We start from the raw sequence: 14,500 nt of genomic DNA on the forward strand, positions 1-14,500 counted from the left end.
ACCGCGACCGCTGTGGAGAAGAGCCGTGCGCATGTACAGGGGCCGAAGCGAGGGCGAAGGGGTCAAATGGGTGAGAAGAGCAGGGGGTCGCTCCTTTTGAACAATTTCATTTCGTCTCCCTCAAGGTATTCCGTGGTTCTCCAGGGAACCGAGAGGGCGATGCGATGGAAGATTGCACGGATTCAGTGGGTGGGCACATTCGTGAGTCGCAGCTCCGGCGCTTCCGTCGTTTCTTTCTTTTTTTTTCTTTTTTTGAGAATTGTCAAGTTGCTAAGCGCTTGAATTGAGTGTGAGAGCTATTCCAGAGCGCAGGCTATTAAAGTACAACTCCTCTGATTATTATTATTATTATTATTATTATTATTAAGAGTTTGTACTACTATTACTACTAGTAGTTGATCCCGTCTTGTATTCAATTCAGGTAATTCCAAATTAAACTGGGCATTACGATAACGTGCACCAAACGCGGCGGCTGAAAATTGTGTAGCGTTTCCTTGTGTATTTGTGGGTGATGGCGGGGGGGGGGGGGGGTTGCGGGCAGGGGACGTTGGCTTGCGCACTACCCGTTCCCTCAAAATTGTGACTTCTGCTGGCCATCACCAGCTGCTTGCGGTTCGGGACCTGAATACTATATAACCTCAAGTGCGTTGAGTCACCTTGTTAAGTTGCCTTTAGGTGAAGCCCGCTAGACCATCGTTACCCTTACCGAATATATTCAGCTTATTCGCTCCTGAGTATGCTTCGCCGACAACGCACACCTGCCGTTAACCTTAACCCGAACTTTTCGATGTCCATCTCGAACTATTTATTTCTAGCAATCTCAGGCTGCGTGTAACAAACATCCAACATGGTGCAAGAAAGACGCATTAAGCTAACAATTTTAAGGGGCCCAAACCAAAAATATCGAGCACCATTCCAACAGAAACAAGAAGATGCTTGAAGTGTGTGCGGGTATAGTATGACGGACTTTACGTAACATTCGTAGCGTATCATTTATGTTTTGTCTTTTCTGTGGGGAAATATAGTCTGAGGTAAGCGTGTTTTATCACTGATAGTTGAATAAATATTGCTCGAAGCTGTCGCTACTCTCTTCGCGCTGCATGCCCGCCCTGGTGTCACCAAAGACGTCACGGGAATCAGCTCCCTGGGTTGCGACATCCAGTTTCGATTTCAATGCGGCATTCTTTATTTTTCGTCTTTTTTATTGCTTCTGTAATTTTACATCTTTGTTCTTATGCCTACTGTACCACCTTCGTCCATAGCAAGAGACGCAGAGAAAGAAAGAAATAATTGCCAGCCGGCGTGGTCAGTAAATTGCCGAAGTTAACTTACCTAAGTTTTGGAGCTCAGACCACGGCACGGATGCTTTGCTGCAAATGCCTTGCACGATCTTGTAACTCACAGAGTGGCGTTTAAATTTTTGAGCAAGACTGTACGCTCGCCGTTCTACCTAACCTTAACACGCCTTAAGATCCATTTTTGCTTCTCTTGTGGAGGGTACCGGACATTTCTAGTTAGGGTGCCTCGAATGGGTGCTAGCGTAATGCGTCTTCCGAATAATGAGATCTCGGCTCTTACCTTCTGTGTTGTTTCAGAACTTAATTGTTCCAGTTTTACTTACCAATTTAATGTTACAAAAACGTCTTGAAAACAGTTAGCTAACGAGGTGTTGAAGTAGCAACTATCGGAACACCTGCAAAACTAGTATGTAATATTAGTAATAAAAATATACACTTGGAAAATACAAAGCAAATATCTAACAAGGGCATCAGACGTTATGTACAAAAGTACGCTTACAAGAAAATGAAAACATTCAGACTAACTGTAAAAAAAGGGCGAAGTGAATTACTCACAGGCGACCCTGACCATGAGAAAAAAATTTACAAACGAATAAAAATTGGTTGGAGTGCATACGGCAAGCATTACTAAATTGCGATTGGAGCTTACCGCTGTCGTTGAAAAGAAAAGTGTACAATCATTTCATTCTACCGGTGCTAACATATGGGGCAGAAACTTGGAGGCTAACAAGGAAGCTCAAGAACATGTTAAGGACCGCCAAAGGAGCGATGGAAAGAAAGGAAATCGCGGTTTCGCCCTAAAGGCGGAGCGCCGATTGCGATAGCAACTTAGTCGACAGCTATACGAAGTGAGGATAGTAGTTTTGTCGGCCGTATAAGCTTGTAAGTATAGGCATACTAACTTAATTAACAAGCATGGTGTCACGCGCGTGCTAGCAAACATGAACACTTCTCACTCGACGACTGCGGAAACTTGCTATCGAAACGCTGGAGTGATGAAGCGCGCAGCAGCAGCGAGCGAATTGACCTTCGTGCTGTCTATTGCTTCAACGCAAACTGAGCGGCGAAAACACAGCGCACGGCGAACTCTGATCCCGTCGCAGACGGCTTTCAAAATACAGCGGCCCGGCGGGCGGGCCGTCCGGAGTAGAACGCGTCCCCATCCCCTCCTTACCCTCCCCCCGGAGCCTCGCGCCCGATGGGAGACGGCGCGCCCCCTCCCCCTTTCCTCCCTTGCGTGTGAGAGATTTAGCGGCGATCGCCGACTCACTCTCGCACGCTTTCACTCGCACACAGCGCGCGGCGACGACGTTATCGCCCTTGGGCTCTATGCCGAACATCACGGCGACGCTGACGCCGGCTGCAGAAATGCGCCTTGAGTGTCCATATCATTGCTATCGTAACAAAATGAAAAACGTTAGGCGTAACGCTAAGAGAATTCGTGTGCAGAACTCCCTTGAGCGGTGTGGTGCATGCTACGTGGCCAGCCTAGCAGGTCATCAAAGGGGCTCTAAAGAAAAATACAAAGTCAACGTGGACCGTTTAAATATCATTCCAGAAACCTCTGAACGCTTGTTTCATGCCAAGAAAAGACTTAGTTTACGAGAAGATTGCTTATGAAGGGCCCGAATACCTTTTTCGAAATTCAAATCTCCCGCCACGATACCGGGGGAGCGGTGACGTTGCCTACGCAACGTCACCACTCTGCCTTTGTACTGCCGGCACTGCCTTTGCTGCCGTCGGTCAGTAAAACGGCGCCCGACAGACGGCAGTAGCGAGTCAAGACAGAGCGGTGGATTAGCCGCTGCAGCTGCTTTTGGTCAAGTGGCGTAGACCATTCGGGCGTCCCGCAACTTCACATGGAAGTTGAATTCTCTGCTACTTGCAGTTTGTGCGACTTTCGCGACCAGTAAAACCAACGCAGCACTACGCGATAACGAAACAACTGAAACGCGAAAGCGTGGGCGGCGCGGAGTTGAGCAAAAATGAAACATTTCGGCCACCTTCGTTGCTGTCAAGGGTGATTTCAATTACTTCTTTTTTCTAAAAATGAAATAAAGCTGGACAAGTAGTATTTTATTTCGTGTTAATGTAACATACAAGTATGTCTTTCTGCAACGAGTAGTTGAGTACTAGTGACAGAATTTAGCTGAGGACTGCTTTCGTCATCGTGCAAGCACTCGAATCTCCCGGCGGAATCTCTAATCATGTCCTGCATTTATCTCAATTACTCGATTATTAAGGCTCTCTTCGCGATAATATTGACGCCTTAGAGATTGTCCAGCACTAATCTATCACTTTATCTTGACTTAATATTTGCCTTTAGTGTCCCTTTAAACATCGCCTGCGAGAGTATGCCAACAATGTTAGGAACGGAAGGGAAGATTTGTATGTTTTCTAAGCCCTGCATTGTAGCGCATGCGCATGCGCCCCCGCGTTCGAGCAAACAAAAGTCGTTTTTAACGCACGTGGAAAAAAAAAATTAAATTACGGGGTTTTACGTGCCGAAACCACTTTCTGATTATGAGGCACGCCGTAGTGGAGCACTCCGGAAATTTCGACCGCCTGGGGTTCTTTAACGTGCAGCTAAATTTAAGCACACGGGTGTTTTCGCATTTCGCCCCCATCGGAATGCGGCCGCCGTGGCCGGGATTCGATCCCGCGACCTCGGGCTCAGCAGCCCAACACCATAGCCGCTGAGCAACCACGGCGGGTCAACGGACGTGGACGACTGGACGCGTATCATTGTCGAGGTAGCTACCGTGGCACTTGAAGGATGCCCATGTATAATAAGTCAGTCATCCCCGGTATTATCACAAAGAGAGTTGGCATCCGTAGACAACATCGGTGATGACGGTATCTCTGTGTTAAGTCGCATTTGGCATATTTCTTTCTGTTTACTTTTTTTATAAACTTGTGTGTTCGAAAAATAAAATTTCGCTTGGTAGCAAGCACTCGTCCTCGTCTTTTCTATGTCCTTTTCTCCTGCTTCGCGCTGCACCACCTAACGTTAATAGAAAACCAACTAGCCCAAACCACCACGCTTCTAAGTAAAGAGACAGGAAGGATCAGAGAACAAACGGGGATAGCCGATATCCTAGTTGGCATTAAGGAAAAAAAATAGAGTAACTGGGCTGGCCATGTAATGCGTAGGGTAGATAACCGGAAGGTAACTTTCATAAGAATAAAGGTCAATTGGAGTGCATACGGCAGGCATTACCAAATCCCGACTAGGAACTTACCACTGTCGTTGAAAAGAAAAGAGTTCTATCATTGCATTCTACCGGTGCTAACATATGGGACAGGAACTTGGAGGTTAAAAAAGAACAAGTTAAGAACCGCGAAAGAGAGATGGAACGGAAAATGTCAGGCGTAACTTTAAGAGATAGGAAGAGAGCGGTGAGGATCAGAGATCAAAGAGGGATAGCCGATAGCAGATAACCGGTAGACTATGAAAGTTACAGAATGGGGGCCAAGGGAAGAGAAGGGCTGTCGAGGGCGGCAAAAAATTAAGTGGGGTGAAGCAATGAGGAAATTTGCAAGCACAACTTGGTATCGGCTAGCGCGAGACAGGGATAATTGGAAATCGCCGGGAGAGTCCTTCGTCCTGCAGCGGACATAAAAATAGGCTGATGAGAAAGTGGAGGAGGAGGATGATGACCCAATATGACTCAAGGAAATTATTAAATTCCCCCGCCCCGCTTAGCAACGCCCTAACGTGCTCTTAGGGTAAAAATATAAAAGATGCTACAGTTGGAAGTGAGTGTAAATGTTTGCTAAAGTCTAGCCGGTGTAGATCGGCCTTTGTTGTTCGGCTTAATTATGGCGACGGCTGTAGATTCGGCACGGGGACTATATCGAACGGCAACGGAACAAAAAAAGTACGTCACGACACGCGCGGACCCTTGTCACGTTAAAGTTTGCGTTTCGTCGCTCGGCTTCGTCCGTGACCGTGGTCAGGCGGCCTCCGGAAACGCCCTTCCGGCCTTCGCGTTCGTCCACAAGGGGCTTTACCACGCGACCTACTTGCGCAGGCCGCTGCGACGCGTGTGATCCTTTGTTTTGTTTTTTGTTTGTGTTGGTTTAACCTATCGACACGAGTACACGACATGTGCGCCGGCAGTGTGCCCCCGCCTTTCGTATCGCTGTGAATTGCGCGGTTAATTTCTTTTCGTCCTTCTTGTCGCACTTTTCTTTTGTTAGGTATCGAGTCCTACTAGGGCCGAATCCACAAAGCTTTCCGTTCATAAGTGCTATTTGCCGTTGGCTCGTCGATTTCTTTAATAATATGTCCAGCATCATGGTTGGGTGGAAATGGCCCTCTCGAACAATTCTGTCTTGAGAGCTACTTGTGAATACTGGCCGTGTTTTGTTAGCGTACTGTTTTCTCATTTTCTTCTTTTTCTCTCTTTATATTACAGCGTATCGTCTTTGCTGAGCTAACTTTTTTACATGTCCGGCTAATCAACATATGCCGAGTGTAGCTGTGCTATTGTATATCAGCCCATGAACTGCGACGACCTTCCTGTTGCGAGCCCTGCCCGCGTATCAGTGCCCTTCCGCTTTTCCGCCCGCAGCGAATTTCCCTTGAACGACGAACGATCAATTTCCGATAAAAACCGGACGCGCTTTTCTCTAATGAGCTCCGACGTCCGAGCGGAATATAGCGAACTGGTAATTGAAAAATCTCATTTGGGTATGGGGGTCTTGCGCTGGAGTTTGAGGTATAGTAGCGGCGCCTGGTGGCGGCGCGCGAAACGTTGTCTGGGTAGTACCGGCTTGGGTAGTATTGAGCCCTGGCTGTGGCCAAGCACGTTTCTAGCCCGAGTTTTGCGTCGATTCGCACTTTTTTCTGCCCTGTTGCGAGTGCGAAAATGCTCGTCACTTCTCACAGACCACACCGACCACGCTGCGAGCTAGCCGCAGCGCAGAGTTTAACGAAAACGGACTCTCCGTGAGACGTAATGCTGGAAGCAGACGGAATCGGCGACGCCGATCCGGAGAGACCTAGTTCAGCCTCGAAAAAGCGTCACCGTCGTTACTTCTGCGTCGTGGGCTGCCATGAACAAGAAGGCCTGAATCCCAACATCAGATTCTACCGTTTTCCTTCAAGGCCTCACGAAGCGGAGCGTCGGGCGCGCAGTTGGTCGCGCTGGGTCGCGAAACTTCGCGCCATGCTGACTGCTTCGGCGGCCTGTATTGAAGCTTGCTTGATTATCTGCGTTCTGAAATTCGGTCTTTTGCACCTACAGTCCCGACGGCAGACCGACATAGAAGCAGACATGGCTGGTGATTCACGATTGGAGACCCGGCCATAGCGACAATTAACAATTGATTCGACCGGTGCGAAGGGGTGCAGTGACCAGGTGTGTGCAAATGACCACAATTATGGTCGGGCTGATTCGGTGACAATTCACTGCCCCACTACGAGCAGCACAGGTTAGAGAGTTAAATGTGCTCATCCTTGACCTTAAGCCAGCACGTTGAGGCAGCGCAGCAAGGCAGTATTGATTACAGCACATCGATGTTCGAGCGCTGTCATTAAAAGCTACATCAAGCGAACAGCGCGCTTTGCACGTACGTTACTGCGAGCTCATATGCATTGCGTCAGTTATTTATCAGTTGCTAAAGGGACAGATGGCCGCTACTACAGCGCAGGCATAACTACTTGTCTAGCGGCAGGCAGTCAACAAAGATTGCAGGAGGACCGCGCCGTTTCGCGGCATGTCGAAAGACCGCTGCCGTCGCGGCGCGTACCGTCGTGCGCTGGAGCAGTTCCGTACACACGATGTCTGCTTATGGTTGCTGTGAATTCATTTACAGCAAGCATTTCCTCGCGTTTATGCGCCTGAATCTAGCAGCGTGCAAAGCTTACCTGAACTTCAACTTCGTACGCGACGCGCTTCACTTGTGATCGACACCGCGCTAAAACTTCGCCGCTTATTTCTCGAACGGCGTACACGTATTCGGCGTTGCATAATTTATTGCCTTTGCGCAGCATGCCTCCCCTGAATAAATCTTCAGCGTCCGATACTCGCTGCAAACTGTGGTACAACAAAACCGAAAGTGGCGGGTCCATATTGTAAACGTGCTCTCCAAAGCAGACTGACCGAGCTTGGTACTACCCAGTTCAGGACAGAGGGCGCTTTTTAGCACCATTTCCGCAGAGCCCCCTGGGTAATACAAAAGCCCCATCGACCTAATTGGCTCCGTTTATTTTCCTTCGTGCGGTCTGGCAACGTTGTTTCACCGTAGAACGCCGGAAAAGGTGACTTGGGGGACTTAACGAACTGCAGGGTGCAGGTGCTTACACGTGACGCTGCTGTGGCTGGTAGTTAATGGGGCCCGCAGGTGTCACCGACTTTTAGCACTTACAATAAAGGGCGCCTGAAACGGTGCGAACAAATTTTGTAGATGCGTAGGGTACAGCTAAAGTTAATCATTTCCACCACTATTTGTGTCAGACGTCTCATATTATGAGAGCTACGGATCATTACAAGTTACCCTCCTCCATAGTCATGCATTTTCTCCTCAACTCGTTCGCCGAGGGATCGGGGCAAAGCTCCGACTTCACGTCATGATGGCACGTCGTGTCGTCGACTTCCGCTTCTCGAGGAGCGAGTGCGCGAAGCCTTTCCAAACTCTGCTCCAGCTGCTTCGCAGTCGACCCCAAGCGAGAGCTATCGAAGCAGCATGCGTTGCGAGCATTGTGTCGCAATGCCGAACGTATCTGGTATTCCGGTAACCACAGGCGAGCTGGGCGTTTCGACGGATGGCTGGAGGCATAAACTCAAGTTCATGAAGGAACATAAGCGTAGACGTACGGGAGCGGCCTGATCGGTCTGCACAGTCCAGCCACCGCACAGCTTAACCAGCCAAACAAAGCTTTGATATTGCTGTAACCAAGTGTAAAACATTTTAAACATTTACAAAAACAGCGTGTTAGCGTTTACCCTCCTGCAAAAAATTTACACCAGCAGCAAAGAAGAATACATTTCGTTACTGCTACTGTGTGTGGTTGAGCTCCGTGCCACCAGGTGGCTGCACCGTGCAGACCATTCACATTTGCGCTTCTGGGGCCGTATTCTGTAGCGGTTCGCTTTGGAACCGGTTCGGTCTGGCTGTTACTTCTGAATTACGTCACTCGGAGAAAAAGTGGAACGGGGCGACGCTTGCTGTGTGCCGGAAGTGCTTAAGTGTAGTGAGAAATTGTTCTTCTGCATTCTCTTTCTATTACTTTCTTTTTATAGAAAGCAATTATCTAACATTCCAAATGTTACGAACGTCATGTGTTCACCTTAAAGGTGGAAGAATTATCGATGATGCGCCCTGGGCAGCCAATCGGATAGCTCGCCCTACTGATGTCAGTTGGGTGATTTACGTCATATGGGTAGGATCGTTTCAGGGTCCCTTTAACTCCCCAAAACAAAAAAAAAAGATAACGTTCGGGGCGTAAAGATGACAACTTTTTTTTCATAAACGTATAAAAGAAAACACGAAAAGAAATAAACGATAAGGAACGTTTTCTAACGTTGTATGCAGTAGTGGCTTTTATGTTCAGCGCTGTTGAGGGCGTCCGAACTAGGCTTAGCATTTGGGCCTTCCCATCCATGTTAGCACATGAAGGACTCATTCACAAAAGGTTGAAAGCTGTCTTGAGTGCCGCATTTGTATATAGTGGCGGAATTGTTTGAGACATTATTTGAAGGTTGATTTAGTGCTATATTTCTTATCGCGTTGCGGAGGACAGCATAATACCACCGACTGTGATGTGTCTTCCTTTAGATGTCCCAACTGTACTGGCTCTCACGAAGCGACTTCGAAGGAATGCTCGAAGATGCAACAATGAAGAAGCTCGTATTCCTCGAAAAATGGCGAGACCAATCTTCAAGAGGCTGCTAAATCTGTGCGCCAAAGCGGCCAACGTTCCCTAGGGAAGCGCCACAAAGCCATTTCAGAGGAACTGCGTGGCGGGGCGCTGGCGCCACGTGTGTGCATCGAGGACACCAATCACCCTTGCAGCGAATTCAAGGTCGGCGAGAGCACGCGGCGAACATTCGCCTCCACCGGCTGACACACGGACACGGAATGGCCTCTAGACCCGCGGCCGTAACAGCGGGCCCCAGTGGTCCTCCGCGCCAGGAAGCCAAGAATGATAGGGCCAATGAAACCGGTAACACTGCGGGCAAGCAAGCACATGGACACAATGAGAAGGAAAGCGTTCAGAAAATGCTCAAGCACCTCGTAGAGTCGATGCGCGTGGTTCTCGGTGCTCTCCAGGATCCGGCCGCTAAAGGTGCCCTGCGCGTGCTCGCCGTACTGGAGTCGCTTATCGCAGCTCTGTACATGCTGTAAAGCTTTTGCTTGGCGCCTGCTGCTCACGCAGGGCAGGCCCACACACCAGCTTCGTCTTAGCGCCTTTGTCTGAAGGTTCACTTCAACTAGTGACTACAGACAAGATAATGGAACCCGGCAGTGGCTTCATAGATGACGTTTCTGAATGTTTATCAACAGAATATTCAACTTGCTTTCACTGTTGTGCATCCTTTTTTCTATGTTATCATCATCATCCCTGATCACACCTTTATATCCCCGTTCTCCCTCCTCATGTGCAGAGTAGAAGGCTAGAGAGGCTAGGCACATCTCTCGGCCTTCTTTCAAATAAATGCTTTCTCTATTACATTCTTTCTTGTTGTGAACAAAATAATACAGTATCGGAAGTATATTAGTCTTGATTCCTTTCACAGCTACGCATTTATAAAGAGAAAACCACCCAGTTATTCTCCCTATCCTTAAATAATTCAAATTTTTGCGTGCCAAAACCACGCTATGATTATACGCCACGCCGTAATGCGAGACTCTGGTGGGTTAATGTTGACCATCTGGAGTTCTTTAACGTTCGGTGAAATAAAGGTACACGAGTGTTCTTTCTTTTTTTTCGCACCCATTGGGAGGCGTAGTTTACAATGGATTAGAACCGTATCATCAGTCAGTTAATTGCTAAATCTGAGGAGCACAATCAATCTCTCTGTATGGATTTCATAGATTATGAAAAGGCGTTTGATTCAATGAAGATACCTGCAGTCATTGAGGCATTCGGTAATCGAGGAGTACAGGAGGCATGCGTGAATATGTTGGGACGTATCTACAAATATTCCACAGCTACCTTGCTTCTTTACAAGAAAAGTAGAAAACTAACTATAAGGAAAGGGGTCAGGCAAGGAGACACAATCTCTCCAATACTGTTCACTGCGTGATTAGAATAAGTATTCAAACTATTAGACTGGGAGGGCTTAGGCGGGAGGATCAACGGCGAATTTCGCAACAACCTTCCGTTTGCAGATGAAATTGTCCGGTTCAGCAACACTGGGGACTAGTTACAACAAATCATTGAGGACCTTAACTGAAGAAGTGTAAGAGCGGGATTGAATATTAGTATGCAGAAGACAAAGATAATGTTCCACATCCCGGAGAGGGAACCAGAATTCAGGATCGCCAGTCAGCCTCTAAGTTATGTGCAGGAGCACGTTTATCGAGGTCAGTTACTCACAAGGGGATCATGAAAAGGCAGTTTGCAGAAGAATAAAAATGGGTTGGATTGCCTACGGCAGGCATTACCGAATCCTGACATGGAGCTTACCACTGTCCTTGAAAAGAAAAGTGTGCAATCATTGCATTCTACCGGTGCTAACATATGGGGCAGAAACTTGGAGGTTAACAAACAGGCTCGAAGACAAGTTAAGGACCGCGCAAAAAGCGATGGAACGAGAAATGTCAGGCGTAACGTTGAGCGACAGGAAGAGAGCGGTGAGTATCAGAGAGCAAGGGGCTATAGCCGATGTTCTTCTAGTTGACATTAAGAGAAAAAAAATGGAGCTAGGCAGGCCATGTAATACGTGAAGCAGATAACCGGTGGGCCATTAGTTACAGAATGACTGCCAAGGGAAAGGAAGCGCCAGTCGAAGGTGGCAGAAAATTAAGTGCGGTGATGAAACTAGAAAATTTGCAGGCACAAGCTGGAATGAGCTAGCGCAAGACAGGGGTAATTGGAGATGGCTGGAAGAGGCCTTCATCCAGGCAGCGGACATAAAGATGGGCTGCTGCTGCTGATGATGATGATATAGAATAAATGATTCGGAAATCTCGTCACTCGCAAACAAATGAATAAAAAAATGCTACATGCAAGAAGCCAAGGCAGTATCTTTTCAAAAAAGCGAGTACGGCGCGATGAGCCTGCATGGTCGCGTCGAGACGCATAATTACTGCGCACTCGTGGAGAGTCGTAAGACGACAGCCGCTCCGTAGCAATGTGCGCTGCGCAAGGAAAGCAGGACACTAGCATATGAGACTCAAGTTTATAGAAAAAAAAACCACAAACGCATATGAGGGACTATCCACAAGTGCTTGTCGGTGTAAACATCCGCACACGAAAACGCATCCAAACCTTAGCTTAAGTAGTGGTGCTCTATAGCGCGACGAGGTAAGCGTCCACCAGGAACACGGAGCGAAAAGATCCATTTGCAATACGCTGGTATAGGCGATATCGAGGAGTCAGGTGGCTAGCGTCATCAAGTGCGCGCAAGATTTCCGGGGCAGTCACAGTCAAAATGAAATTCCAGGGTTTTATGCACCAAAAACCACGATGTAATCGAGTCACAGTCGTCGTGAGCACAAGTAGAAGCTGGTCGATCAGCCTCTTCATTTCCGGCGATCCCTATCTAGGAAAAGTATATCCACTCGCCGACGAGGGATACCCCACAATATGTATTATTTCAGCCGAATCTCTAATGTGTCTTTAAACACACTTCACAGGTGCCAGCCGAAATATATGGATACGTGACTACACCAGCTACACCGCTCGCACTGAAATGGAATCGTCCTTGTCTTATCCACCCTCGTCACCGCATTACAGACGCATGTCGTCCGCGCTTCGTAGTAAGGTGATTCTAGGCTTTGTTTTAGCACCAGTTTAATGTTCTGTTTTCAAGTGAAAAGCTTCCTTGGCTCTTTCGGCTGTTTTCGTGCTTGGCCGGTGGTCATTCGATGGCCGGTGGTCGGACTCGGCATGGAAAATGTTCTCTCTCTCTCGCATTCGCTCGCCAGTTCGTTCGTGCTATTCGCATACATTGACAATCGTCGTCGATGACTTGTGCACACATTTTTATGTCACTCCTGCGCCCTACCGTTCGCGAGGAATGACGGGTCAATGTGTGCATCGCAGGCGACGTGAACACCGCCAAGCTAGCGGCCTGCAAAGCGGGCGTCGTTGCACCGGCCGGAGCAGCCACGGTGCCCGCGGTGCACCACCAGGGTGCCAAATCGAGCGCAGAGGTGCGCGACCTCATTCACCTGCCCGGTCCGCTGACTGAGGACGCTGTGCTCAGGACGCTCCACGCGAGGTTCTTCAGCCGAGAGTACTTCGTAAGTATTGGACGAGCGTGCTCTGTCTCACGTTACGTGGCCTCCGTGGAGGAATGCTAGGCGCCAAGGAAATCTCGGGCCGCACGAAATCCTTAGTTTAAGAGCGTATAGATACACTAAAACGAGAACAAACAAACACTCGCCAAATTCAGGAAAAAATAAGGTTTCTCTTTATTTTTCCCGAATTTGGCGAGCGTTTGTTTCGTCTTGCTTCAGCGTGTATCCTCCTCGCCGGACGGTACTGCGTACAACTCCCGGCGTAGCGAGAGACAAGGCAGCCCTCGCGCAAGATTTTTCGCTTGAAATAAGATTAGATGCGTATTTAGAATAGACGTACTTAATGCCGAAGCTACGAAAAAAAAAAAAAAAAACGAGAAACAACGCCAGGACGGCGGGAATGACACATGACGTTGAGAGCAAGCGTCATGGGCATACGACCTCCGAGGCTGGGTGGGCCCGGCGGCGCGCTGAAAATCTCGAAGGTCATGACCTGCGGTGACCGCCAGATTAAAAGGGATACTAAAGGGAAACAATAGATACACTTAGAGTAATTAAGTAGTCCTTAAAAATTCAATTTTCCCCTACTTCGCAGTATCAGTTGTTAGAAGAAAAAGCTAAACTTTCTTTTTTCATTTTAGCGGCGATACATCACGGTGACGTCATGAATTTCAGCCCATTGTTTTTTTATTCAAGCTATTGTGGCTCACTACGGGTTATTGGATCTTGACAAAGCCCGGTTTTCTTTATAATACAGTGTAGCCCATAGTACTGACAATGAATGAGCTACGTTTGAGCAGACAGGTTGAAAATTCATGACATCACGAAGAACTAGTGCGGGAAGAAGGCGGCGTTGACACCCGTGTTTCGTGCGTGCGTCCTTCCCGATTTCTCGCGTCACACCTTAAGGGCGGCTGTGCGTGTTATGGCGGAGTAGTTTACTAAGGCAGCTCAACTTATCTTTCTCTTTAGTGCCTTTCTTAATAGGTCAGTACGACCGCACATTTACCAGTCCTGCAGTTTCGTCAGGATTCCTTTGATACCACTCATTCGTGACCATTTTGTGGAAGACGAAATATCGCGGGCCTTTATTTCGGGCTGGTGCATGACATGTCCGCGGTGCATACAAGCGCGCCTCGTGCGCAGACCAACGTGGGTCCCATCCTGGTGTCGGTGAACGCGTACCAGGACACGGGCAACCCGCTGACGCTGCGCAGTGCCCACGCGGCCTCCCGGTGTCCCCAGCTGCTGCAGGTGGTGCACGAGGCGGCCAGGCAGCAGGCCGAGACCGGCTACCCGCAGGCCATCATCCTCAGGTGGGTCTCCTTCCTTTTCGACGCGCATGCAGGTCGGGGGGTGTCGCAAGCGTAGTGCTGTTAGGCGGGCTAAGTTGGTTGCTGGATTGTTCGTTTGTGCTGTCACCTCAAAATCGAGCGGGATACAAAGAGTACTTAAGTGGGGGGCGGGGGCGGGGGCGTAATTCCGGGACGGACGACTTTAAAGTTTTTTTGTGAATATCTCTACCTGCACTTGCTCCAAACAATTCAAAATTTGCGCAGCTATTTAAATGCGTTTCTACTTCTACCAGAAGAAAATTTGAGCAAGAAATGTCGGACAGTATGGAATTTATAAAAACATAAATGAAATAGATGTGTTACGGTGATAAAAGAATATTTAAAAAATAACGATTTCTTCTAGAGCTACGAAAGTGCTCTCACGTCTTCCCTACAACGCGGGGATTTGACTGAACTAAACGAAATACATTTCATAATTGCAGTCTTGAA

At 48.3% G+C, this 14,500-nt stretch overlaps 1 protein-coding gene across 3 annotated transcripts in view; it reads left to right on the forward strand.

Moving 5' to 3' along the window:
- dachs (unconventional myosin-IXb-like dachs) overlaps nucleotides 1-14,500 on the forward strand; it is a 205,287-nt gene that overhangs the window by 109,612 nt on the left and 81,175 nt on the right. For all 3 annotated transcript variants that reach the window (XM_050174498.3, XM_055068261.2, XM_050174497.3), the window contains 2 exons: nucleotides 12,520-12,719; nucleotides 13,863-14,032. In XM_050174498.3, coding sequence (XP_050030455.2) covers nucleotides 12,520-12,719; nucleotides 13,863-14,032 — 370 coding nt within the window. The remainder of the gene's footprint in view (nucleotides 1-12,519; nucleotides 12,720-13,862; nucleotides 14,033-14,500) is intronic.

This window comes from Dermacentor andersoni, chromosome 8, assembly GCF_023375885.2.
Source record: "Dermacentor andersoni chromosome 8, qqDerAnde1_hic_scaffold, whole genome shotgun sequence".
Classification (NCBI taxonomy): Eukaryota; Metazoa; Arthropoda; class Arachnida; order Ixodida; family Ixodidae; genus Dermacentor; species Dermacentor andersoni.